General features: G+C 37.5%; 1 protein-coding gene across 10 annotated transcripts in view; it reads right to left on the bottom strand.

The window, feature by feature from the left end:
• Positions 1–27,638, bottom strand: part of LRRC36 (leucine rich repeat containing 36) — a 69,822-nt gene that overhangs the window by 23,257 nt on the left and 18,927 nt on the right. For 5 of the 10 annotated variants that reach the window (XM_056805182.1, XM_056805330.1, XM_056805116.1 and 2 more), the window contains 7 exons: positions 25,539–25,666; positions 17,652–17,844; positions 16,753–16,852; positions 10,794–10,876; positions 5,025–5,149; positions 2,420–2,471; positions 471–911 (listed from right to left, as the gene is read on the bottom strand). In XM_056805182.1, the coding sequence (XP_056661160.1) occupies positions 471–911; positions 2,420–2,471; positions 5,025–5,149; positions 10,794–10,876; positions 16,753–16,852; positions 17,652–17,742 (892 nt within the window). In that variant the 5' untranslated portion in view covers positions 17,743–17,844; positions 25,539–25,666. Of the gene's footprint in view, positions 1–470; positions 912–2,419; positions 2,472–5,024; positions 5,150–10,793; positions 10,877–16,752; positions 16,853–17,651; positions 17,845–20,097; positions 20,229–25,538; positions 25,667–27,202; positions 27,564–27,638 lie in introns of those variants that run through there. The other 5 variants (XM_056805245.1, XM_016427684.2, XM_056805386.1 and 2 more) reach the window with 5 other exon arrangements.

The following is a 27,638-nucleotide window of genomic DNA, read 5'->3' as shown; positions in this document are numbered from 1 at the left end:
CTATCTATATCTATATATCTATATATCTATATATCTATATATCTATATATCTATATATCTATATATCTATATATATATATATATATATATATATATATATATATATATATCCATGGCTAGGTTTCTCTATGAAGCCTTTACAGCTTCATGGGTCCACCCAGAGCTTATTTATAAATGACAGCCATCATCTCTGAGGACCCAGGATTTATCAGAAAGCTGCTGGCTTTACTTTTACTAGGCTTTTATTTGGTGAATTATTGTGGAGCCCAAATTCAACAGTGAAAACTATTTCTCTATTATTATATTATGTATTAACACACACTCATTCTAGGCTATGGATTCTGTAGATCTCTAAGGTTCCCTAAATCACAGCTCAAGATATGTTGATCTAGAAACTCAACATTTCCTTGCTAGAGACCCCAACTTCCCTCCTATGTAAAGGGCCCATAACAAATCAAAAGGCTTGTTACCTGAACTGAGCTTAAGCAGTCTTCCAGTGGCAGAGTCTGAGTCAGTCAAAGGAGTCATTATATCTCCACAAGAGATCGACTTTGTGTCATTCAAAGATTTTGTACTATAGTCTCTGTAATTCTTGCTTCTTTGATGAGTTGGGGATTTCTTGCTAAAACTTCCATGTAAGGTTATGGGGTGAGGATAGTGACTGTTATAATTATCTAGACTATTATCTTTAGGTAACTGGTAGGGGTGTATTTGGCTTGAATCACCCACATCCAAGCGTTTACTTGATAAGACTTCATGGCTAAGCTGATAAGCATCAGCCTTTGATATCAACTCTTTCTCTGGAGAAGAACCTAAAGATTTACCATCTGAAAAAGTTAGTCGGAATCCTTCTTTGGCCATCTTGTCTGGGGACCGGACTGAGGACTGAAGAGATGGGTAGCATCTGAATTCTAATAGAATATAACCATGGCAAAGGAAAGAAAAACAAGGATGAGAATTTCTTATGGACCAGTGGGATATCACTGTGCCCAGTGCACATTTCCTCTCTATTAGAGAAGGCTCTCAGGTAGAACTGATTTAGACAGAAAAGGGCATAAAAATCAAAGGATTCACAAATAATAAAATCAAAAGATTAAGAGATCATCTAGAATGACCCCCTCATGTTACAGATAAGGAAACTGAGGTTTCTAACAAAAGGAATTATAATCATAGAATATTAGAGATAGAAGAGAGTGTAGAGATCATCTTGTCTAACCCTATCCCCTTATCCCATGTTATTGATAAGGAAATAGAGGCTGAGAGAAAGGAAGTGACTCACCCAATGTCAGAACAAGTTAGTAAGTGGTAGAACTAGAATTCAAACCCAGGTCTTCTGATTCCAAGATTCAGTGTATTTGTCACTACACTACATTAGTACCATCAAACCACAATGAGTGCCTGTGTAAAGAATCTGCCACAGATCAGATGGGAACCAGTTCCCATATGATTTATCAGGAACTTCCTCAGATCAAGTTAGAATCTTTGGGATGGGAAGTTGCAGGGGTGATAAAGTAATTCCTAAGGAAGGTTCAGAAAGCTCTTCACTCACAACAATCCTGTGAGACAGACAGATAGTATATATGTTATCATCCTCATTTTATAGGTAAGGCTACTGAGGCTCTGACAGGTTAAGGGATTTGCCCATATTACCAACATAAAATGTATTGGAGGCAGGATTCAAACTCAGGTCTCCTGATTCCAAATCATGCCCTTTTCCTCCTCTATCATCATACTTCCTCTTATTGTCTCTTGTGGAAACCCCCGGCTTGCATTATACCATTTGCCCAGCCTTAAGAGAGATTCTCCCAAGAAAATTGTCTCTCACCTTCCCCAAAACAAAGCTAGGACCAATAGCAGAACAGCCTTTCAAGGCCATGACAAGCACAAAAGACAGAGCCTCTGATCAGTTGGATGTTTTCAGGAATCCCTAAACTCAAGAGATCTCTTTAGCAAACACAGAAGATGTCACTTCTGAGTTAGACATACTAGACATAGAAAATGGAACCCAAACCACTGGAAATAAATCCTTCAAGGCAATCCTTTCAATAAGCATTATATTTGCACTTATTCATAAAGTCCCAGCATAGAACACAGGCAAGTCATAAAACTATGGCACATTTTAATAAGGAAGGAAATTTTTCTTATTTACCTTTGTAGCTTCCTAGTTCCAAACATAATACATTCATTACATATAGGAGACAACATTTGTTGAATGAGCAAATAACAAAAATCTAAACATAACCAAAGAGATTAAAAATATTCAGTCTTTAAAAAGGAAAACCTCATAGGTCACTACCCCCAAGTACTAGTGAGAGTCCCTCACAAAATGGATGCCAATGCAGTCATCTAGGATTGAGAACCATCATCCAATTCTTCCCAAACTCTGTGGAAATGTGGACACTGAATGTAAAATATTTACCATCTTCCTCATGAACATCACCTGGAAGCTCCCTTCTTGCCACTTCCTGTAGCTGAAAAATATTTGAGAGGGTAAATATGAAAAATGAAAGGATACAGAAAACAAGAGGATGTCAAGTGCATGCATTAGGCAAATTGATAAAAAAATGTCCCTTTGTTAAAGAAGAGATACTTGCAAATAAACAGATATCTAACTGATGGTCCTATGCTAAACTTACAGGGGGGAAAAAAAAACCTATTACTGTGGAGGAGAGGAGGAGAGTGGTGACAGGAAATACTTAAACCTTATTCTCACTGGAATTGGCTGAATAACAGTGAGATTCATTAAGGTATTATCATATCTTACCCGACAGAGAAGTAGAAGTGGAATAAGGGAGTGTTGGGGAGGGAAGTAATATAATAGAGGGATAAATTAGGGGGGGTTGATTAAAAGACCCTATAGAGAAGTAGGAGGGGAATAAAAAGGATGGTGTTGGGAAGAGGAGTAATATAAGGAAGGGAAAATGGCGGGGGGATGATTAAAAGCTAAGCTTACAGAAAAGTTCAAAGAATGATCTAGTGAAGACAAGGGTTCTTTTGAAAATAGTTCAACAGTATTAGAAAATGCAAAGCTATTTTAGAGAAAACTGTGAAATGTTTTATATTTTTTGTTTTGAATACTTTAGCATAGAGGCAAAGTATGAAACCCTTCTCTGACTCAAAAAAAGTTGGGGAGAGCACATATGTATTTTATCTTCTGACAAATTTACTAAAATATTGAGGCAGACTAAAGGTATTGGAGTGAGGCAAAATTAGGTAGGGATATCATGCTCTTTCTTTTTAGGAGGACATGAAATCACATAGTTTTCTTTCAGGGATGAATGGTAGATATTCTCAATATAATAATTTATTTCGCAAGCTAAAATAATATTACAAACTGCTCAAAATTCCTTCCTTCTTCCTGCCTTTCTGATTCAAGTTCTAACTCAGACTTCATATTGAAATTAGATTCTAAAGTGAAGATTTTAAAGTCCTCTACACCAATTCCTCAATGCAAAGTCAATACAAAGTTTAAAAAATAAAGTTAAAAGGCATTTTCTAGAACTCCTAATCAAAATCTCCAAAGATTGCCTTGGAGATGACACCAAACATGTGCTTTTCTGTCCATCACCAACAAGGCAGCAATTTAATATTGCAGAGAGAACCAATTATAAAGAGAACTGGCTCTGGAGTCAGAGGATCTGGGCTTAAATCTCAGCTCTGCTACCTACTGTAACCTGTGCAACCTTGGTCAAGTCTTTTAATTTCTCTGGGTCTCTGTTTCCTCATCTATGAAATGAGGAAGTTGAACTAGATGATCTTTAAGGTTCTGTCCAGTTCTATATTCAGTGAGATGTCATTCCCAAACTGAGAAAAATGTTATTATTACAGTTAATTTTTGATTCATCAGTTGACCATTTAGCTCATCAATACCTAAATCAAAGGTAGTATAAACAGATGTCTTCAAACACACGTCAGTGAACACTTTTTCCACCACATTTACTCATACAAATTATCTAAAGATTGCTTTCTTACTCTACCACCCCAGATTTTAAAGACAAAAGAAAGTAACCTTTATTTTTCCCAATCTCATATGATCTCTGCCCTTTGCCTCCCATAACATCTACCCTTTTCCTTTTCCCCTTTTCCCACTCCATTACAGAAAGAGCATGAAGAGTTTCATTATGGGGACACAGAAAATTGGAATTGAAAAGAAGTTTAAATGAGGTGAAAAGCAAGATGGTTGGAGGTATAGAACATAGAACTAATATAAAAGTACTAGTTAAATACAACATGAATATTGTGCCTCTGGCACAAGGTTAGATGGGTGAAAGGTTGAAATTAATGGTTATGGTGCTATATTATATCCTTCATGTCTTCTGGACTCATAGAAACTATCTTAAGAGTCAGGAGGAGCCCTGGGTAAAAGAATCTTTTCCTATGACATCATCTACAGCTAGTCTTTATTTGAAGACCTCCAGGAAAATAACTATCTTAGGAAGTAACTTGTTCCATTTGGAGACAGTTCTAAATGTTAGGAAGTTTTACTGAATCAATCTTTGCCTCTTGTTACCTTCTTTTATCATTCTGTATACATGATAGTCCTACAATTATATGAAGAAAGCTATCATGTTCCTAACTTAACACTATTATACCTTTCCTAGATTAAATACTTTGTTTTCTTTCAACAATTTCCTCATAGGCCATGGTTTTGAGTCTCCTACTTTCTGGATGCAGCACAACTTAAGAACGCCCCTCTTAAAATGTGGTAACCAGACCTGAACTCTAGAAGTGATCTGACTGGGGTAGCATAAAGTGAGAAAATCATCCCCCTTGTCTTGGATGTTAGATTTCTATTAAGGCAGCTTTATGATCATGCTAACTTTCTTGGCAGCCACATCACAGTGCTGATTCATATTGAGCTTGCAGCCATTTAATTTTCATATGAACTATTTTCAGAAATTGTCTTATAAAAACGATTCATTTATTCAAGTTATTCCATTTCCTTCATGGATATTTCAGAATTATCAGTATTGTTACTTTATATTGATTGCTATGTTAGAACAGCAAGAAAGTGAGCACATTACCTGGGTCCCCAGTGGGAAAGTGTCTAACTTCTGATCAGCTGGATTGCTGGTCTGGATTGAAGCACTTGTTAGAGAATCCTTTATTTCCCGGTTGGGGAGAGGAAGGAAAAGTCCTTTGCTTAATTCTGTATTAAAAAGAAGGGCATCCAGTGAAGCACTGACCAGACTTCAGAGGCACCTTTCCCAAGAGAATATAATATATATTTTGGCCCGCAAGCAGGAGACCCTAAGTCACAAAATAATGACTAGTTGAAAAACAAAAGGAAGCAATCTATGATATTATATATCTCCATGACCTGAATTAGCTCTGATTCACCTTATCAACCTCAGCCACTTAGCCTTTTTATGCCTCAGTTTTCTCATCTGTAAAATAGTACTATTTTTACAGAGAGAAGAGTTAAGTCTTTCTGTTGTCTGGCCTTCAAGTTCAAGATTAGACAACCAGCCAAAGACAGAAATGAATTATTTCCTTGTCCCCTCTGTCAGTATAAGCTAAAACCAAGAAAGATAAAACAGAAAATTTCTATTAGACTGTAAGATCCAAGCCCTCTGACCTAATATTTACCCTGTGGTATTTCATAATTACTTGTTATAAAGACTGCAGAATTCTGAGATTCTTGGGCTACTACGGAGCCTTTGAGTGAAAATGAGTTTTGTTTCTGAAAAGTTACAGCAGAATTTATTGAGGCCTAATTTATTATTTGGGCCTAATCTGCCTAAGAACACACTTGTCCAGTTCTAGTCTGCTTCCCTCTGAGCAACAGAATTACTGTGAGTCAGTGTGGTGGAGAATAAATACAAGGAGAGGGAATGGTCAGGTTTCTTGACTTGGAGACTTGGGCTCCTCATTCCATTCAAAGACTTGAAATATTTAATGCTTCTTTGCAATAGAGATTGAAATACACTACTTAAGAGTTTCTTTCTTAGAGTGCATTTGCTCTGAGACTGTCTTGACTTGACCCCAATGACTAAGTAGCTCCCAGACCAAATGTCTTCTGCCCTATCATAGCACCACAAAAAAAGAAAGCCAGGACAGAAACCACTGGTATATAAGTGTTTAGAAGCTTACAAATGGTGCTTCACATCCAAAAAGGGAAGACATACTTGGATGGTAGCAGAAAAAATTTAGATTAGCAATAAAGGTAGAATTTCCTGACGATAAAGGAATGAGATACTGCAATGAGACTGTGGGGCATCATTCTTTGTTCTCTAAGATGATTGACATGTGGCCATGTCTGGAAATGGAGAAACAGACCAGCCTAATTCCTTTTAAATTCACAGATTCCACTAAAACATTGAATAGTTTTCCATAATCTTTACAAATTCTTGGGCCACACACCTTTGCCTGGCATTCAAGCCATCCCAAGACCCTGCCCCAGGATATCTGTTACATCCAAGTTTCTGTACCAGCTTTGCCCTTAAACTTCCAGGTTCTTTCTCCTTTCACCCCCTGCTCATGCCCTCCTTTCTCTCCAAGTTCTGTCTGTCCTTTAGCCCTCTAACTCCAAGCTCACTTGCTCTTGGATACCTTTCCCAGCCATTTACCTTTCTCATCTACTCTTGTCTTTTGTCTCATTCACCTGACACTTATGCATATTGTTCTGCTGCCTTTTGTTGTTCAATGGCTTGATTTTCAGTTTAATAACATTAAGTCCCTACTATGGGCAAGGCACTGTGCACCAGGAATTAAAAAAAAAAACTCAAACAGGAGGTGACCAGTACCAAGAGCCTGGGACGAGAGAGTGGCGGCCAGGAGGAGGGGTCAGCCAATGACCCCAATAATGCCAAAGGCCAGCAAGATGAGACCTCTGGATTTATCAGTGAAGATATCTCTTGTCACTTTAGAATGAAGAAGTGGGATTAGGAATTTAAGAAGTTTTTTTTAAACTCTTGCCTTTTATATAAGAATCAGTATTGTGTATTGGTTCTAAGGTAGAAGAGTGGTAAGGACTAGGTAATGGGAGTTAAATGACTTGACCAGGGTCACATGACTAGGAAGGGTCCAACACCAAATTTGAACCCAGGACCCTCCTTCTCCAAGCTTGGCTCTCAATCTACTGAGCTATCTTGCTTGAGGAGATAGCAGGGTCAATTGAGGCCATCTGTTTTTTAGTTTTGTTTTAAAGGATAAAGAAGAGCTAAGCATGTTCATAGACCAGAAGAAAGAACCCAGGGATCAGGGAGAAATGAATGAAATGAGAGAGGAATAATCCATGTGAAAAAACTTTCAGATAAAATCAAGGGCACAAAGAAAGGGCCTGGCAGGGACACAAGGACATCTCTGAGACTTCAGTAATGAAAAGGTCAAGTCTGAGCTATAGATAGGTTTTGTAATATCAAGTAAGGAAGATGAAGGAGCTTAAGTGGATGGACTTCAACATATTCTCAATAAAAGAAGAAGGCTGATTGGTCAGTTGTTGTTCTTTGTACTTGGAAAGGACCAAAGTGATTTCACTATTTGGGGATTAATGCACAATGTGTCTAACTGTGACTGATCTAACCAAATTAGATCTCAGAAGGCTCTATCACAGATCAGGCATAAATAGTCCATATGAATCTACTAGTGGAAGCATGATCCAATTATTTGGGAGATAACCAATTTCTTCTGTGCAGCACAGAAGGCAGATAATATGAACTTCCTAGAATTATAGATTTACATCTAGAAGGGACCATGGAGGTTACTGAGTCCAACTCCTCATATTTCACAGATGAAAAAATTGAGGCCCAGATCTGTGAAAGTGCATACCCCAGGTTCAGGAGTGAATGTTGAAGATGATAATGAACAGGAAAACCAGAATGTTCAAAGGATAAAGTGAGTGGTTAAGATGGAGAAGTCAGGTATTGAACTTGAGAAAAAAAGGATAGATTCTTGAGGCCTTAGATGACTGCAATAAGGATCTGGACAAGGTGACTGGTAGATGGAATAAACCTCAAGGGAAGAAGAGATTGCTGAGTGACAGCAGGAGGAGAAGGATCTGGAAATGGCAATGAGGAGTAAAGACTGTATGTCAACTCCTCCTCCTGACTCTGTGTGTCAGAAGGCATGAGAAGAGAGCTTTCCATGAATGCTAGAGGATGGAGAATGAAGGGAAGTTTGTTTGCAATAGGCTAGGGGTTGTAGTGAATACAGAAGAAGCAGAAGGCAGAGGAGGACTAGGGACTAGGGAATGCTATTATTATCCCTTTATAGATGTGAAAATTGAGGCACACAAAAGTTAAGTGATTTGCCCAGGAATATACAGCTAAGCGCTTAAGGCTGGATTTGAACTCAAATCTTTCTGTCTTCAGGTCCAGCTCTCTTTCCACTGTATCACCTGAAATGAACCTAATAAAATGAAATTCTGCAGGGATGCATATAAAGTTTAACCATTTTGGTAAAAAAAAAAATCAACTTCACAAATATAGGATGGGGAAGCATTGTTGCAGAGTGGCTGGTCTGAAAGATTATCTAGGGGTTCTAATAAACTACAAACTCAATGAGTCAGTTGTGTGAAATGGCAGCCAAAAAAGGGAACCAGGATTATGGATTGTATTAAATGGACTGTAGTTTGGGAGCTCACCATTTCTTTGTGCCATGCCCGAGTTAGAATGCATATGAACTACGGTGTTCAGCTGTAGGGGTCTCATTTTAGGAAAAGTATTGATAAGCTAGAAAGTATCTAGAGAGGGAATAGGATCATATATTGAGAGCTGGAAGGGGCCTTTGAAAGCTTTCTTATTCTACATCAGGAAACGGAGGCCCCAACAGGTTGTAATGACTTGCCAAGGGTCCCATATCTAATAATTGTGTAAGTATCCGGGGTGGGATTTGAATCCAGATCTTCCTGTGCCTTATCAACTTGACAAGATGATAAAGTACCCTGAACCCACATCCTGTGAAGACTGGTTCACAAGACTGAAGCTGATCTGCCTGAAGATGAGAAGACTGGGTAGATCAAGACAGCCTTCTTCAAGTGCCTGAAAGGCTATGGAATCTGGTCTAGTAATCTGGTTCTCAAATTAGGAACAATGGGGAGAAATAGCATAGTGATCACTTTAGTCTGGAGATAAGAAAGACTGTCCAACAATCTGAGCTGTTCAGGGTGGAAGGGGTAGCTTCAAAAAGGAGCACAGTCATCTCCTTGGAGGAAGCGTTTCCAGAAGAAGCTAGATGACCATTAATCAGGGTACAATGGGGACTCTTCAGGTATTGGCTGGATTGTATCACTATGTAAATCACTCTGTGATTGTATGAATTTATGAAATGATAGGCTGAGAAATTAGGGCTTAATTCAGTAGGTAAATGGGGAGTAACTTGAAGAATTTTGACTGACTATGCCATGAGAGAGGCTAAATTTGACAAAAAATTAAACTGAGAACATGATACTGGATGGATTGGATGGAGAGACATACCTGGTGGTGGCAGGTTACAGTTAGGAAACTACTTCCAGTGATCCAGGTGAGAATCACTGAATGAGGACCTGAATGAAGGAGGGTGTCTGTAGTAGGAATAAACAGAGGGGGTTGATGAAAAACTCTGCAAAGATAAAACCAATAGAATTTGACAGTTAATTAGATGTGAAAGTAAAGAAGTAGGAGGAATAAAAGACATCTCCTACCAAGGTTAGCTGGAGACTGATGGTATGATGAATAGAAACAGGGAAATCAAGAGTAAGAATTAGTATAGGCTGGGAAAATTTGATTGGGTTTTATGTACATTGAGCACCAAGGTCTAGCAGAAAGCTGGGAAGAGAGCACTACAGCTCATAAGAGATTGTTAGGACTTGGGTTATTTGGAGATCATTCATATAGAAATCACAGTTGAAATTACAAGAGTATAGAAAAAGATTTGAAATCCAGTTCTTGGGAACTGTCTATATTGAGGAACTGGGGGAAAGACTAGTATCAGCAAAGGAGATGAAAATAGCTGAGCCTTTAAGAAAGGCAGGAGAGTAAACCAGGATAATATAGTTTCCTTTCCCAGTATGTAAGACTGGGAGAAAATAAAATTCTATGGAAAGTGGACTTACAGGAACCATTCTCCAGAAAATGCCCTGTTAACCCTATGACATGGCAGTAATAGTTTATACCTTTATTAGTCATGTCTGATTACCAATAGTGCTTTACGGTGAACATACTCCTGGGAATTGGCACAAATATGATTTTCAGTAGAAAGAAAACCTTTCAAAGCAGTAATATTGAATTTGTTTCAAAAAAAGTGAAACCTAGTCAACAATTAAAGCCTCTGAGGATCTCTAGAAATAGCACTTTGTCCAGTAAAGCAATTACTTCCCAGAAGCTTGGGCACTTTAGAACGCTTCATTAGCCCATGGAGGAAATTTCTGAGAGCAGCAGTTTAGATCAGCCAAGGGAAGGAAGTTATATATAGGCATAATATAACTCCCCTATATATATATATATATATATATATATATATATGTAGACATAATACACACATATGTGTATGTGTATATATATATATATATACACATACATATATATCCCAATTTTCAGGATTCCTACACACTAAGATTTTTCCACAGATAAGCCTAAAAGCAGAAAGGGGAGATAAAATATCAGAATATGGTTTATTTTTGTCTAAAGTATTATGAAATCGAAAATAAGATCACTGATTAGTTCAGTGAAATCAATTCATGGCCATTTCCCTAGACAAATAGGCAGTAAAGAAGATGAAAAAATATGTCATAGACTAAGAATTTCAGGTTTTTATAAAACCATATGGCTATTTAAATAAGGTTCATTACTCTTTGACTTTGGAGAGGAACATACCTGTTTCAATCCTGTTATCAACATCTGTTTCCAGTTTTGATGATGACCTTTCATCCATCACACAGTTTTTCAAGGTCTTCTCCCTAGAGTTGCCATGTGCAATGGTTTAAAAATTACAAAAGAGGTTTCTAAAGTAAAAAATAAATTCTAGTAAAAAATGAATTCATGATAATCAGACTTTTGAAAACTCACTCTCATTCATTCTATACATATTCAGTCATCAAAAATTATTATTTCTACCTCCCCAACATCTTTCACATAGACCACCTCTTTCCCCACATACAACCACTATCCTAGAATTTTGTTTTATTACCTTTCACTGAGACTGTTGCAAGAGCCTATAAATTGGCCTCCTTGCTTCAGGTCTCTACTTTCTCTAATCTACCCTCTATCTAGTTGCCAGTGATTTTTTTAAAAACAGACCCACTTATGTTAAGTCCCCTACTCAAAAAACTCCAGTGACTCTCTACTACCTCTCTTCAATAGATACCTATGTTATATAGACCAGAAGTCTTTTGACATCTAGGGTCAAACAGAAACTTCTTTAATTAGCCTTTAAAATTCTTCATAATCTAATCTGGACCACAATTTCCACACCTATAACACATTTTATTCTCTCCCCTCCTCCTACAAATTCCTTAGTCCAGCCCAGCCTATCTTCTTGCTGCTCTTCATACCTGACACTTCATGTCCTGTTCTCCAGGACAAGGGTTATTTCCCAAATCTGGAATGTCCTCCCTACACACTTTGACCTCTTGGAATCCCTGGTTTCCTTCAAGACTCAGCTCAAAAGTCACCTTCTACAGGAGATCCCCCTTTACAGATATATTATATACATACACATATATTTTCTATGTATGTGCACATGTGTATACATGCCTCTTTTTATATCTCCAGGGCTTACTTAGCCCAGTGCCTAGCCCATGTTGTTGTTATTGTCGAGTCATGTCCAACTCTTCATAAGTATTCTCCATAATCTTCCTGGCAAAGATACTAGAGTGCTTTGACATTTCCTTTTCCAGTGGATTAAGGCAAACAAAGGTTAAGTGACCTGCCCAGGATCATGGAGCTAGTAAAAGTATCTGATGCTGGATTTGAATTCAGGTCTTTCTGGCTCCAAGCCCACTGCTCTATCCACCAAACTAGCTATTCCCACTTGGTCCATAGTAGGCATTTAAGTATTAGCTGATCAACTACTTTGCATTGTTTCCATTAAAATATAAGCTCCTTAGAGGAGGCCACTGTTTCACTTATGATTTTGTATACACTCTAGAAATACTTCAGTCAAGTTATTCACTTTTATAGATTAAAGGAGATAGAGGATACAATAAACAAAGGAAGGAGATTACTTCACCTCCTAAAATGAAGGTTCTAAAAGAATGTGTATGGTTAGGACACAAACTCTCAAGCTACTAAAAAAAGAAAAAAGTTCATGTATAAGAACTGAAATATTACTCAAAGAAAAGATAGTTTGTAGTCATTAAAAAAAAAACAGAAAAAGAAAGATTTTGTCCTTCATGAACAAATTACTTGCTCAAGAGCCTGGGTAAAGCTAGTAAGCTAATATTATCATTAATACTAGGTATCTGACCAAGGATGTAACCAAACTGGGGTATTATTACACTATCCCATTTAAAGATAAAAAGACCTAGGAAAAGTTTCCTTATCCCTGTTACATTTTTCTGTATACCATAAATATTTCTTGAACTAATTAATAAAGTATTTCTAAATACAACCCTGAACCTAGATAATATTTTCCCCTTGTGATAAATATTCTTTTTTTAATCTTTACCTTCCACCTTAGAATCAATACTAGGTAGAACAGTGGTAAGGGCTAGGCAATGAGGGTCAAGTGACTTGCCCAGGGTCATACAACTCAGATGTATCTGACGTCACATTTGAACCCAGGACACCTCCTATCTTCTGGGCCTGGCTCTCAATCCACTGAGCCACTTAGCTGTCCCCCATGATAAACATTCTATAATTGCTTACAATACTATAATAAATGTGATTTTCTTTCACAAAACATTGTTATCCCACCACGTAAATTCAAGACATAAAAATCTGTATTCACAAGAGATAAATACAAGAGATGATAAATCCTTTTACAAAGGAATGCATCATAGGGATTTTTGATAGTGTATTCTCCTCGTGTGCTTAAAATAAGACTTGATTTACAAGAAAATAACAATTTTCAGGAACAAACCTATTGTGTAAAGCAAGGCTGATATATTCTAAAAATATTCTTGGTTTCATAAATAGACAAAAGATGATGTTTTATTCAGAATGTTTTTTTTTATTGTAATGCTTACATGAAGTTAATCTCCAACCCCAGGGCAAAGCAGGAGAAAGTGCAGTAGGAGAGGCCTGAACTTTGTGTCCACAAGCTGTAGAAATCTGATGATTAGAACATGCACAAACCAAACCACCATGAGAGCTTAGCTGTCTGAACCAAACTTTGCAAACACACCCATGGCAATGGATTGAAATGAATGTGTGTTATGTGTTGGCCCTTCCCAGAAATATAGTTGACAATCTTTTTTGTTATACATTTTATTTACTGATACATCTTTGCTCAGTGATTCTTAACTTTTAATTAGGAGCACAGTTTCCCCAGAGCAGAAAAATTGAGAGCAATTGTTCTTTTGGGATTTATTCTGCCACTATAAATATCCACATTTAGAAGCCCAATCAGTGAATAATGTCTTATCTATGAACCTATCTATTGAGCATAATCACTAGAATCTGGACAACAGAAATCTGGTACATGTAACTACTCTGATACTTGAACAGATCCTTCGTCTCAACAATTTGTGGATTGCGTCCCCATCCTCCTGGTCACTCAGGTTTGTCAAGAAGAGGTTTCTTCTACTCCACACACTCCCCCCTCCGGAGGATTCAGGCAACTTCCAAGATTTTGTGATGTCCACCTCCACCAGTGCAGGTAACAGACCTTTTTCACATCTTGTTCTGTGCAATTCCATAAATTCTCTGGGGAGAATCTACTAAAAATGTTGGAAGTTTGGGGCTTTCTACATTTTATGAATGACTCTGGACATTTCAGCTGTTCCAGTAACCCCTCATGCTTGCTACAGTCAACCACCTCCTTTGGGGTCTACATGTCCTCAGTAACAATGTTTTTGTGCCATTTCTCATGTTGTGATCACCACCTTCTGGATCACCTACAATTTTGATACTTCAGAGATCTTGGTATTCCAAATGGCACACCTGATGCCACACAGCATCACTAAGATGATGGTGTTGGTAATAAGCAAGCAGCATGGAATCAATGAAAGTACTGTAGTTTCCCAAATAATCCAATGCCTAAGCACAAGTCACCTGGCATATAGGAGGTACTTAACAAATGCTTGCTGTTTGGTTGAAAGATTAATCAAGATTCTCTAATAATTTGGTTCTGAGGCAAGATCATTGTCATCTACCAGGCCTGTCCAAAATATATGTTCTAATGTACTGAAATCAATGAATTGACTATTCTCAACTATATGTCATAAACTGGGGAATATGCATTTCCTGTCCACTTAGTTTCTCTATTAGGACTGCTAAGTCAATTGCATTTCAGTGACAGTAGTTTTAGAATGGAATAATAGAGTTCAACATTTGTCAGTTTAAAAACATTTAAGAGGTCCCTGCTTACAACTCTTAAGCTTATAAAAATGTTGTTTTCACATGACAGCTTAACTCAGAGAACAGTGTAAAAGAGACAATAGGGTTATCAGAAAAAATGGTGGCTGTCAAAATATAAATATAAATTTTTTTTGGTTAAAATAATTTAGAACTTTAAAAGTAATTATTTCATAGCCAAAGAAAGAAAAAACATGAAAAGTAATAGTATCTGAAGATCAATTGCACTGGCTCTCAAAGATTTCAGTTTTAGGAGGCAGATTTGTGCCAGGTAGAAAACCGCTACATTTACAGATGTAAAGGTAGTCTTATGTAGTAAGAGTTCTTATTTCCTGAATGCCAGAAATTTTTCACAATATAAAGTGAAATACAGTTTTTGACAACTATCTCATTTAATCATTGATGCCAAACCTGAATGAAGGAATGAACTATTTGGGCCCAAAAAGTTCATTTTAGACATATTGTCGATTTAATTATCTTCAGTGATCAAATTAATAACTATCAAATTTCTGCTTCACTTTATAAAGTGAACTCTGTCAGATTAAGTAGGAATTTGCTATAATTGTGACGTTTTCCTATTTCTCCCTAATCCAAATTTAACCTCATACTCAAAACGTGTTTTAACATTGTTTAAAAATGTTATTAAATTTTGGTTAAATGTATTTTAAAGTTATATGATGGGAAGCTTAAATTGTATAACCCTAAACTCTCTCATATGGCAATCTGTATCAGCAGAGGGTAGCAGGTTGATAGACAGTTAATAAGAAATTATTAAATGTAAATTTTATTTCACCTAACAATCAAGGGGTGGGAGAAGAAGTGTTCATAAAATCAGTAAAATGAATGTGAAATTCCCTTTGTGTTGGAAAAAGATAGCACAGGGTTTCACCTTGACAAACATATGTGTATATGGACAAGGAGAGAGTGAAAGAAAGGGAGAGGGAGAGAGGGAGAGGGACAGGAAGAGGGAAGAGAGTCAGAGAGAGAGAAAAAGAGGAATCTGACCTAACAAGCTAATTATTTCTCTTTAGTTAATTGCTCCTATGGGAAACCCAGTCTCTAGATCATCTAGATATGACCAAAGAACCACTGTTTTTGTCTGGCAGCAGCATATCCTATTACCAAAGAAACACCTAAGAGAAAATAAAATCATATTTTGAGTCTTTACAAATACCAACTGTTTCCTAAAATTTTTTAAAGTTGCTCTGAAGTTAAGTTCTTGGGCTTCAAATGTTGGGGCATAAAACGCATAAGACTTATTTGTATATAATCATTAACTAAAAATGAAAAAGAGTGGCTAGATCATTCACTACTTGGCTACTTAACTAGTCTGCTCATTATTTGTTTCTTTGATTTTTTTCTTTACCAAACACTAATTAGAAAAATCTACTTATTTTCCTTCCTGACCAATTAGTCTACTTATATTCCTGCCTGACTCAACTTAGTTGGTAAAATGCCACATAAAAACCATAACCAAGAAGAAAGAGAAGTCTGGCCACTAAGTTCAGGGACCTTAGCATGTCTCCCTAGGTGTAGGGAGACAACAGAGAGAGTATATTAAAACTAAATTAATAATAACTTACTTTGTGCAACAGTTTTAGATTTACAAAGTACTTTAACCTACAACTCTATAAGAGAGGTAGGACAGTTTTTCTTCCTTTTATTGCTATCTTTTGTTGTTTTACCAGTAATTTTCTCATAAAAAAAGAAAAAACAGTTAAGCATTATTAAATGTAATGATTGGCAGTGTTGAGATGAGACTATTCATTTTACCTTGTCCTGAAAAAGTTCTATTTTATTTCTTCTTATTTTCCACCATACTAATTCCAGGTAGTTGAAGTATTTCTATATTTCTAGTCCGTCAAAATGTCATGACATGATTATGGTTCCTGTTTTTCCCTCATGCAACCTTCCAAACCTACTCTTTCACTATACAGAGGAAATACATTTGATTGTTTGTCTGATTAATGCAAGCATTATCTCCATTTTATAGATAAAACTGAAGGGCTGAGAAGTTAAGTGAGTTCCCTAAGGTCACTTACCAAGTAAGTTCCAGAAACTAAATTTAAGCCTAGATCTCCATCACTCTTTCCACTACAGCACATTACATGTGGGACACAATCAATCGTTCACGAAGCCAGGAGTATACATGGAGGGACCAGAGGCTTGTATAAGATAATTCTCTGGCTATTGATGCCAAGATTCTTTAGGATTCTAACAGCCTGTGCTGTCTTTTAGGAAGTAAAGATCTCTTATTGAAAGCTTACCTTTCACTATGGCACAGTCAAGAACCAAGCAAAATGAGAAAATTTCTTACCTCTTGTTTTCCACATCAAAGAGGAAATTTTCATTGCTGCCCAACTGACTGAAATTAAGCTTGGCTGCTTTCCGCTCACTTTCTCTAACTGAGCGATCATCTAAAGACAAAAAAGATGGTCTGAGCATGCTAATTGCTTCCTATGACATCAAACCAAATTCCTAAACTGAAATCCAGAAACATATTTCATGTCCTTTTGTGCTGTGGGCAAAGACAGGTGACAGAACAATGCTATTATGCTGTCACTGGGAATAGGAGAAACTCTTAGAAATGCTGAAATATCATAGCAACTAATGCTACACAGGTACAGCCACACCTAAAGGAAAGTAAAATTGGACAGTAAATAACTAAAATATTCTGTCCTCAGTTAAGACGTGCTGATGACTAAAAGTCCAAAGAGCCAAATGGTTTGAGCCTAAGGGTTGAAATTAAACGACCCCTATTTGGAAAGAACTGGCTCTATTTTGTCTATGTTACTGATTCAAAAATTCCTTTCCCACTAGAAGGTAAGGTAACTATAATCATCAATAAAAGCACAGGGATTTACAATATTGGAAGTGAGGTGTTTGTTTCTTAATATTGGCCTCCAAGAGTTGTGTGTCCCTATTATGCATCAGTTTGGAAGAATTAAAATTTTGTTTTTGTTTTTGCTGAAATAAAATAAAACTAGAGAGGATTAAAATGGAGTAAGTTAAAATGTAAGATTTATCAGTAAAAATACTAAAAAGACTCAATATTATATTGCCAAAATGAAAGATCTATATAAATACTAGTAACACCCTGACAGTTTTATACCCTAGGCCAATTTCTGAGATGGTAGGAGGCAACGAGATAACAGTAAACCTTGCTGTGTATCAAAGTCTTTGAAAAGATAGGGTGTGGGAGGGGGAGTCTCTCACCCAGTTTCTCCAGATTTTGTAGCATGTGTACAGCAAAGAGTCTATAGTCTGAATCTTTCCTGACAACAGGATTGAGTCTCAAATCTAGCATTTTTAGGCAAGGTAAAGCCTGCAGGCGGGACACCTCTGCTAATGAAGGAATGTTGTTGTAATATAAATTCAGATCTTGGAGTGAAGATAAATACTCGATACCCTATTAAGGAAAAAAACTGTTAAAAGATGCCTTTTGGAAGAGACTACAAGTCCCACAGATAAAGACAGGAATATACTTCCTACTCAGCACCACCTGATATATGTGACAGTCAACTGACCCTAGCCTTAGAAAAAGGTCTCTCAATTGTATGATGAAGCAAAATTAGCATTTCAGAAGGAGCTAAACCATACTACAGCATTTAAGACTGTGGCAAGAGTACTAGATTTGAAGTCAAAGGACCTGGTTTCAAATCTCTTCTCCCTCAGTCCCCATGGGCAAGTCATTCCTCTAGGTCTCAGTTTCTTCCACTCTAAAACAAGGAATTTGGGCTAAATAGTCTCACAGGTCCTTCTCAGTGTTATCACAATTATAGAATTTCAGAGTTGGAATGGATGTCCATGGCCATCTAGTCCAATACACAATGGGATAGGAATTTCCACTCCAACATACCCAACAATTGGTCATCCAGCCTTAGAATGAATAGGAACCCCTCTCTCACATAGAAATCCATTCCCACTTTTGCACAGCTGTCATTATTAGGCAGCTTCCCCTTAGATTACACTTAATTTTTTTTAACTCCCACTCATTGTTCTAATAAAACAGAACAAGTTTTACGCTCTTTCTCCACAGAAAGCCTTCTGAAGCCTAAATACAGCTACCAGACATCCCCTAATGTCTTTAACACATTAAACATCCCCAGGCCTTTCAGCAGCAGCTTCTTCATATGGCATGAGCTTGCAAAATTTCACCATCTGGTGGCATCTTCTAGATGCTTCCTTCTCAGTGTTTTTCCTAAAATGTGGCATCTAGAACTGAGCATAATACTGCAGACATGCCTTGACTAGGACAAAGGGCAAGGGAGCTCCCATTTAGCCCCTCTGAGTGCATGGCCTAGATTGCTTATGTGGTCTCATCATTCTATCATCTAGTTAACTGCATTTGAGCACTGAGCATGCCCTCCACCCAAACCCTTAAGAGCTTTTCCAAGTAAACCTGTCTAGTCTATATTTGTGTTACAAATAAAAACTGATCTAGAATCTCATCACCAGATTTGTAAGCATTTATTAGTAAAGAGAGAGAGAGGAGGGAGAAAGTTAAGAGAGTGAAACCCTTTCTAGATCTGATTCTCCATTTGGCTGGCTAAGGCCATGCTGTCAATGTTTGCAGCATAAGAGAAAATACACCAGTCCTGTGACAGATATGAAAGCTCAGGGAGCAACTGGACTTCCTGCCCTTGCTATCCAAACCCTGTTAGTTGCACCTTCCTTTCTTTGGTCAATGGCTTTCAAATGTCATGCCATCTGCCCTTCCATGGCAACCTTATGCTGGTTCTGGCATGTTGACACTCATACTGACACCAGGGGATTTGAGAAGATGCCAGCATCAGGCTGTCAGATGTGACACGTTACTCTGACACCTATATCCCACCGTTGGGGTGCTGCAGGATGGAGATATTTTACTTCACCCACTTGGAAAGTTGATTTTTTGAAGTCATGTACAAAGTTTTATATTGAATTTCTATTACATTTGATTTAATTCCTTTTGGTCTAAATTGCGAAGATGTTTTTGAATCCTGACATCCAACATGTAACCTAGTTTTGTGTTATCTGAATACTAGATAAGTACACCTTCTCTGTTGTTGAGTTTTCTCAGTGGTATCCAACTCTTCCCGATCCCATTTGGGATTTTCTTGGCCAAGATCCTAGAATGGTCTGCCATTTCCCTCTCCAGCTCGTTGTACAGAAGAGGAAACTGAGGCAAACAGAGTGAAGTGACTTGCCCAAGATCACATAGCTAGAAAGTATCTGAGGCTTCAGTTGTCCTAACTCCAGGTCCAGTGCTCTATCCAATGTGCCATCTAGTTGCCCCTTCTATGCCTTTACCTAAATCACTGACCAAACCGTTAAGCAGCACAGATCACTAAGGTGTCTCATTAGAGAGCCCCCTTCTAGACTGGCATTAATGATGGTGACAACCTTTTGGGTTCCCTCACTGAACTGGTTCTGAATCTTTCTAATTGCCTGTCCCACATCTCTCCATCTGCCACAATAACAACATGAAATACCTTATCAAATACTTTGCTAAATCTAGATCAGGGATTCCTAATATTTTCTTGTGTCCTGAAAACCCTTTGGTAATATATTGAAGTAAGCCTATGGATTTCTTAGAATAATGGGGTTTTTATCTTAATCAAAGGATATGCTAAATTTTAGTTAGAGGCTAGAGAAACAAAGATGCAATTTTTCCCATTACCTCCTAAAGTTCACAGACTCCTAAAATCTCTCCATGGATACCTAGAGGTCTGTGTTCCTCAGTTAAGAACCCTTGATCTCAAAGAACCACATCTATAGTTGTTCACCACCTCATCTACCAGTTCAGTAATCCTGTCAAAAAAGGATATAAAGTTAGTCTGGCCTGACCCATTCTTGGCAAAGTCAATTTTCTAAATCAAAGCTCCCTGATCTTTGGTTTATAGCTTTCATTCTCTTTCCCTTTTTAATAACTATGACATATTTGCCCTTCTTCAAACCTGCAATATCTCTCTCATTCTCTAAAAAACTTCAAGGGTCATTGGCAGTGCTTTCATAATCATCTCTGCCTATTATTCTAATACTAGAAATATATTTCTGGGTGCTCTTTTCCTTTCTCCTTATTAATCTTAGCTATCAACTTCCCATTAGCCATATTTGTTCTGTTTTCTCTAAGGAGAAAATCATCCTCATTGGCAGAGAAAACAGAAGCAAAGTGATAATTGAGCATTTTTGTCTTTTTATTAGTCATTAGCCTTTGCAAAAGTGTCTCTTTCCCAGGCCTAGAACATACTTCCTTTTCCTGTCTCCTTAATTCCCTGTTTTCCTTCAGAGTTCAGTTCAAATGCCAGCTCCTATTTTTTTATCTGAGGTTTTTCTTAGTTAATCCCGCTGACTACTAGTGCCTCCCCCACCACCTGCCTTAAAATTATCTTCTCCAAGTATAGGTATACATGGTGTTTTCCCTCAGTAAAACAGAAGTTTAAGAGAAAAGATCTCATTTTTGCCGTTGTATCCCCAGTATCTGGCACAAAACAAGTGCTTAATATTTGCTGACTGATTTCTAGTTCTTTCTTGCTTGTTAGCTGTACCTTAAATGCTTACATACAGACATCTGAGGTAATAGGTTTTTCTTACTTGCTCTTTTCTTGGATTTTTGTCTCTTGTAAACTTCTGGAATCTCTACTCTCTATCCTTTTACATTAGAGCTATTTAGGGTTTCTAGCTCATTGACTCTACCTAGGTTGTTTCTTGCCTCCACTTTCCTTTTCAGGTTACAGGCTTTTTGAATACATAAAGACACCAGGCAAATGCAGTGCTACTAGCTCACTCCACCTGTGGAGAGAAGCCTGTCATTTCTAAGTTCTGAGCTATGGCAAAGAAATCCAAATTTCCTTCTTAGATACCATCTACTTAAATGGCTATTCATTTCCCAAATCTGTTTTTCTCTTCTTGTTCTTGCCTTTGATGGGTAGCAGTGATGAAAACACCCTTATTTATGCCCCTAAGGTCTTCAATTTCTTGCCTAAGCCTTGATAATCTTTGGCAATGCTTTCTAAATTCCTTCTGGCCAAATCATTTGTACTATGTGAATCATCAGAAGTTGGTAATAATCATCTACTTTGAAAAATCTTGGAAGATTCTCTGTCACATCTTAGATATAATACTGTGGGAAGACAAAAAAACAAACAAACAATCCTCTCTATTACTGTTATCAGATAGACAAATAGCTTTCATTCAATTAAGCAATAAGCATTCCTTAGGTATTTACTATGGGACCACATAGTATAGTGCTACCAATTGTAGAAAGACAATTCCTGCCCTTAAGAAGCTTAATATTTCAACAGAAGTAGACAACATGTTAATAAAAAAGGGGGGAGCTGAAAGGGTGAAGCAGAGAGGATTGAGCTATTACCCCTTGGGCCATAGAAAGACTAGGGTGCAGCCTAGGGAGGAATGAAGACAAGGTTGGCTTACGTGCCTTCCTTATATAGAGGTTCCAGGAAGAGCTGTTCAATCAGCAGTGGTGGATACTTTGCAATGGGAAATTTCCCAATCTGGCATGAAGTTTGAGGATGAAGAGCTGGGGCATGGTAGAGGAAGTCTAGTGTGATCTGGAGAGGAAATTACCAACCCTTATTACAACTCTCTTTTCTTCTGATTCTTAGTGGATAGATTTCATCAGAGAGCCCTTGTATATCTACTGTATCATTCCTTGGAAGACCTAAAGATGCTCCCTATTCAGGGTAGCCATCTTTTCTTCAAAAACAGCTTCAATTTTCTCTTGGCTCCAAGTGTTCAATGGTCCTCCTTCCTTTCCTCCTCTTTGGGACATTTTTTTCACCCTTCCTCCTCCTGGCACAGTTCAGGCTTCTCTTTGCCTCTTCAGGTCTATCTTGGTCTTCACACTGGGAATCCGCTTATTTTTCTTCTTCCATTTTTAGGAGAACATTTCACTCTGTTTGATAACCTGGAATATGAAGAGGCTTTCTTCAAAACCAACTGTGTTTCTTCTAGGTGGGAGCCCTGCCTATACTTGTAGTACAATAAATAGTATAACTGGCAAAAATTACAAACTCTGGGCAATTTGATGCAAATGACTGCAAAATTCACTCTCCTCTCCTTAGTTACTACAAGCAAGAGCCTCTGATTTGAGTGATTATAACTCCTGAACTGTTATTCTCCTCACCTCTTTAGCAAACCTTAACACTTCAACAGCCTTGAACTTCCTTTAGCTACTACCACTAACCTCTTATCTTTTCCTGTCTTTTAATTTTTCTTACTACTTTCTCCTTCTTCTTTTTCCTCTTCCTTCAGCTCATTTCTTTGCCTCAGGTCCTGCCCATTCTTTTGCTCTTTTTTCTTCTCTTCTTTGAATCTTTTCCCTCTAATCTTTCTTCTCCTTCAGAATGAACCCTTTCTATCTTTTTTTCCCTCTAAATTGAATCCCTATTTAGCTTTCAACTTTTCAAGTCTTTCCAACTTCCTTCCCAAATCCAATCTCTGGCCTTCTCCATAATTCTAAATCATCCTTATTACTTTCCTTATTCATCTCATCTTCCTCTTCCACACTATTTCCTACTTCAAAAGCTACAAATAGAGTCTTATGAGGTTTTAAGTATTAATAATTCATCTACAAAGTATGTTTTTTCCAAGAAAATGAAAACAATTGATAAATTTGACATTCAAATTGGGGTGCCTGTTTGCTAATGGTAAATGTCCATCATGTCCAATCTCTATGTTCCCATCCCAATTCTGCTTTATGGAAGAAAAACTAAGTGCCTTCGGCACACCTTTACCCTGTTTTAATCCCAACCACACTCCCGGATTCCAATCAATGCTCCATTTTTTAGTGGAAAAGTCAAGGCAAGTCAAAAAGAAGTCAAATATACATATATCTCAAGAACCACATAGGACTATTATACAAACACATATACACATACACACAGAGAGAGACTCCTATTTAAAATGTTATTTATAGCTTTTATATTTACATAGCCTAAATTTCTCCTACGATCCCTTTTCTATCCCCAAAAGAATATTTTTACATAAATGAAAAAGCATTTATTAAGTGCTTACTATAAATACAAGCAAACAAGACAGTGTCTGATCTCAGGGAGGTCTCACTAAGAATATTTTTTAAAATAGAAAAAGAAGGAAACAGTAAAATAATTTGCCATTGTTTATTACTGAATGAGCCAGAAATTACAACTGTTGAGTCTGTTATCAATACCTATGGGTAATTCAAGCATTAGAGGTATGTTTGATGCTCAATCTCAGGTAACTTTTCATTCCTTTCAATGTGAATGTCAAGTGAATTGTTTCCATCCTCCTACCTTTATAACTCTCTTCATCTTACAAATATTCCCTAAGGATGCATTAGCAATTATCACAAGTCATTTTTGTTTCCTTAAGGCAATTAAGTAAAGTGCTTCTTGGTACTGGAAAGATGAATATATACAGAGCAATCATATTAAGTAAGTATCACTGATTGCAAAGCAAATAAGAGCAATGTTTATTTTTCTATTTTTTTACCTAAGAGAGGAGAACACCCATAGAGTTCAAATCCAGACAGTCAACTACATGATAAAATGTAGGAGAAACTCTAACCCGAGTTTTCTGAAACCAATGGATCAATCAGATTCCTGCTAGAAAACAGTCTTTTTTTTTTCTCCAGAAGACATTCAGGCAATATTGAACCAATAGGAAGCTAGAAAATTAATCCACTAAGTTAGCTGGATCCTATCTAGGTTTTATATTAGTGATTAACAGGGACATATACTAAGGATGCAGCCTGGAAATCATTTAGACCTTTAAATCTAGATTATAGTTTGTACAATTACACAAGTATCCCATGAAATATCAAGCTGAGAAGGCAATCTGAATCCTTTAATATCTGGAGTATATCTGGAAGAGTATTTCAGAGAGAAGGCTTTTGCAACGGAAATATGTGGGAAGAATGCCACCTTTGGTATGGCATTTGGGACAAAAGGGAAGAGAACACAAATGCTGTGAGTGTGTGTATGTGTTTAGAGAACCCTTGTTAGTTAATCTGCACTCCCCTTTCTCTGCCCAGGCCTGCTCCTTTCTGCTTTCATGCCCAGGCTTTTTTCTACACTGCCAGGTCTGGAAAAGTTTCCCTGCCTTCCAACACATCACCTCTTCCTCTTTCAAATACTCCTAGAAATTCATCTTTTGGGAAGAACCTTCAGGCCTCAATAAATTTTTTCCTAATTTTTTCCTAATTTCATTCCTAAGCAGGAATGAAAGTAACAGTGATAAAAGTAAAATGCCAGTGAATTTAAGATGGAATAGCTCTCAACTACTTAATTTGGTCTAGAAGGCATAAATGGAAAGGCCTTGTCTTCTTTTAGCAGGCACTCGATATTCCTCATTTCCTCTCAAAAACACTTCTAAAAATAAGAGTTGATGTGCAATATTTGCTATGTTTACCTCATTGGCCATAGAATATCACAGAATCAAATTCTCGGACTTGTATAGGACCTTAGAGGTCTGATTTCAAACCTCTTTTCTTCAACATCTTCAGTGGTTAACCATCCTCCATTTGAATACCTCCAATGATAAGGAACCCATAGCCTAATGAAGCCCCTCATTCTACTTTTGGACACTTCTGATTATTAATGAGCTCCTTCCTATAATGAACTAAAATCTGCCTCTCTGAAACTTCCCACTAAGGTTCCTATTTCTGTCCTCTGACACTATACAGAACAAGCCTAAACCTTCTTCCACATGTCAGACCTTTAAATATTTGAAGACAACCATCATGTCTCTCCCAAAATCTTTTCTGCCTTCTGAAGAAGCTAGGTATAGAAAAGAGTGTTGAGTCTAGAGACTTGATGACCTGAAATCACATTTGGCCTCAAGCAGACTAGCTGTGTGACCTGAGGCAAATCACTTAACCTGTTTGCCTCAGTTTCTTTCAAGTGTAAAATGTGGATAATAGCACCTACCTTGCAGTAAGGACCATATGAAATAATATTTGAAGTAAACCCCCTACTTAGCACAGTGCCTGTGGCACACAGTAGGTACTCTATAAATGCTTATATCTTTCCTCCCTTCTTTTTCAAAGCTAAATGTTCCCAATTCTTATAATCAATTCTTCTACAGCTTGGATTATGGTTCTTTTTAACATATGGAACTTACCTGTAAACTAGAGATTAAATTTCTTGATAGATCTAAGGATCGTAGATTTTTAAAATTTTTGAAGGTCTCACCAATGGAATGGATTTTTCCTACATAGGATCCCTGCAATGAAAGAGACTCCACCAATTCTGAAAAGAGATCATTAGCAATGTATTATGTTCTTTCTCACTAAGTCTTTAGAGGAATAGCAGAGTTAGTGAAAATGGACCTTCATCCTCCCCTCAGCTCCTTGAAATGCTTTTGAGTATTCCCTGAAAGTTTCAGGGAAGGGAGCTTGAGGTAATGCAACTGTTTTCTGAGTTGCCTGAGGACTACTAGAAGTCCCTGAGACAATATCCTATTTTAGACAATATCCAGGGGATCTGAGAGGTCAAATCTTGTTTCATAATAATACTAAGATAACATTTAACTATTTAAAGATTCCTCCTCTTTTTAACTACTTATCTGTGAAGCCAGATTTTCTTCATATAATTTAACCAAAACAACAAAATCAACATATTGAATGCAGAAACAGATGTGAGAATCAAGCTGTCTTCAATTAAGCCACACATTAAAGACACTTGCAAAAATATGCAAAACAATGTCACTCTTCTCATTTTTCTGTTTTGAAAAAGATATTTTTCAAAAAAGTTTATCCTTTAAGGTATTATTGCTTTTTAAAATAAATATTTTAAAACTTTTATCAGTTTTAATTTCTAATATAGATAATCCTCATAAAACAAAAGCTTTTTGAGATCACCAATAGTTTTTAAGAACAGAGAGGGGTCCCCAAGACCAAAAAGTCTGAGAAATGTTGCTATAATGGAAAAGGTCAAAGGGTTTGAATTCCAGCTTTTTTGCTTACTATATAACCTTTAGCAAATTATTTTCTCTCTTGGGCTTCATTTTCTCCATCTGCAAAATGAAGGGATCAAAATAAATTGTCTCTAAGATCCCTTCCCACTTATACCATATGATCGAATGAAAATCTAATTGAGAGAAGGCTGTCAAACCCAATGCCTATTTGAAAACAGTTTGAACCATGATGCCAACCCTGGTTTCATGAGGCTCTCCAAGTAGAAGAGATGTTGAGGGTAGCTAGGCAGATCAGAGGATTGAGAGCCAGGTCTAAAGATGGGAGGTCCTGGGTTTAAATCTGACTTCAGACACTTCCCAGCTGTGTGACCCTGGGCAAGTCATTTAACCCCCATTGCCTAGCCCTTCCCTGCTCTTCTGCCTTAGGACCAATACACAGCTAGAAGGTAAAGGTTTTTTTTTTTTAAGTCAAAATTTTTAAGCATTCTTGAAACAACAAAATTTTGACTCCAATTTTCTAAAAAGCATACAGTATTTTAGTACAAGATCAAACCAATCATGTTATCTTTCCGGAAAAAGCAAGATACTTGTTCCTAATTTATAAATCGGTGAGGGGGAGATGGGATTCAGGGTTCCTAAACTGTAAACTATCAGACATCAAGGAGACCTGGATTTGAATCATCTGCTCTAATACTTATAATCTGTGCAGGCTCCTTCAATTTATTGAGCTTCATCTCCCTCATCTAAAAAATTGAGGACTATAGTCCATTACAGCTCTAAATTTCTTCCATCCCAGGACAATGAATTTCTAAAGCAGACATTATGTAACATAACTCCAGGAAGAACAAGGGAGGCATGTCATTGCTTACTGATAACTTTCTATTTTCCAAGCTTTTCATTCCACCCGAAAGAGGCATTGTAGTCAACAATCTCCCGTTTGACAGATGAGGAAACAGTAGAGAAGCTTAAGACCTGATAGCCAGCCCGACTAGTCAACGTTTTAACCAACACATTAGCCCAAATGGCGGGCTCAGTGCCGAAGAAAGCCGCTGATGAGCTATCGATGGAACTGGAGGGAGCGACTTCTCTACATGCAGCTCCTTCTAGCCAATCCCTTCTTGAGTAGAAAGGATCTAGTCCGAAGTTTCAAACCCAAATGTCCTCCGAAGGTGGTGGGGCAGTGGATCCTGAATGGTATGGGGCGCTCAACCAGTACCCCAACCCCCGCATGTCCCTGGCCTTACCAAACCTCCCTCCCCCCCCCTCCCCCCCCGGGCCCGGAGCCTCTCTGTTCAGCTCGTCTCC

The sequence above is a fragment of the Monodelphis domestica genome, chromosome 1 (genome assembly GCF_027887165.1).
Source record: "Monodelphis domestica isolate mMonDom1 chromosome 1, mMonDom1.pri, whole genome shotgun sequence".
Lineage (NCBI taxonomy): Eukaryota > Metazoa > Chordata > Mammalia > Didelphimorphia > Didelphidae > Monodelphis > Monodelphis domestica.
The sequence above is the reverse complement of the archived record's forward strand: the minus strand, read 5'-3'. Positions and strand labels throughout refer to the sequence as shown.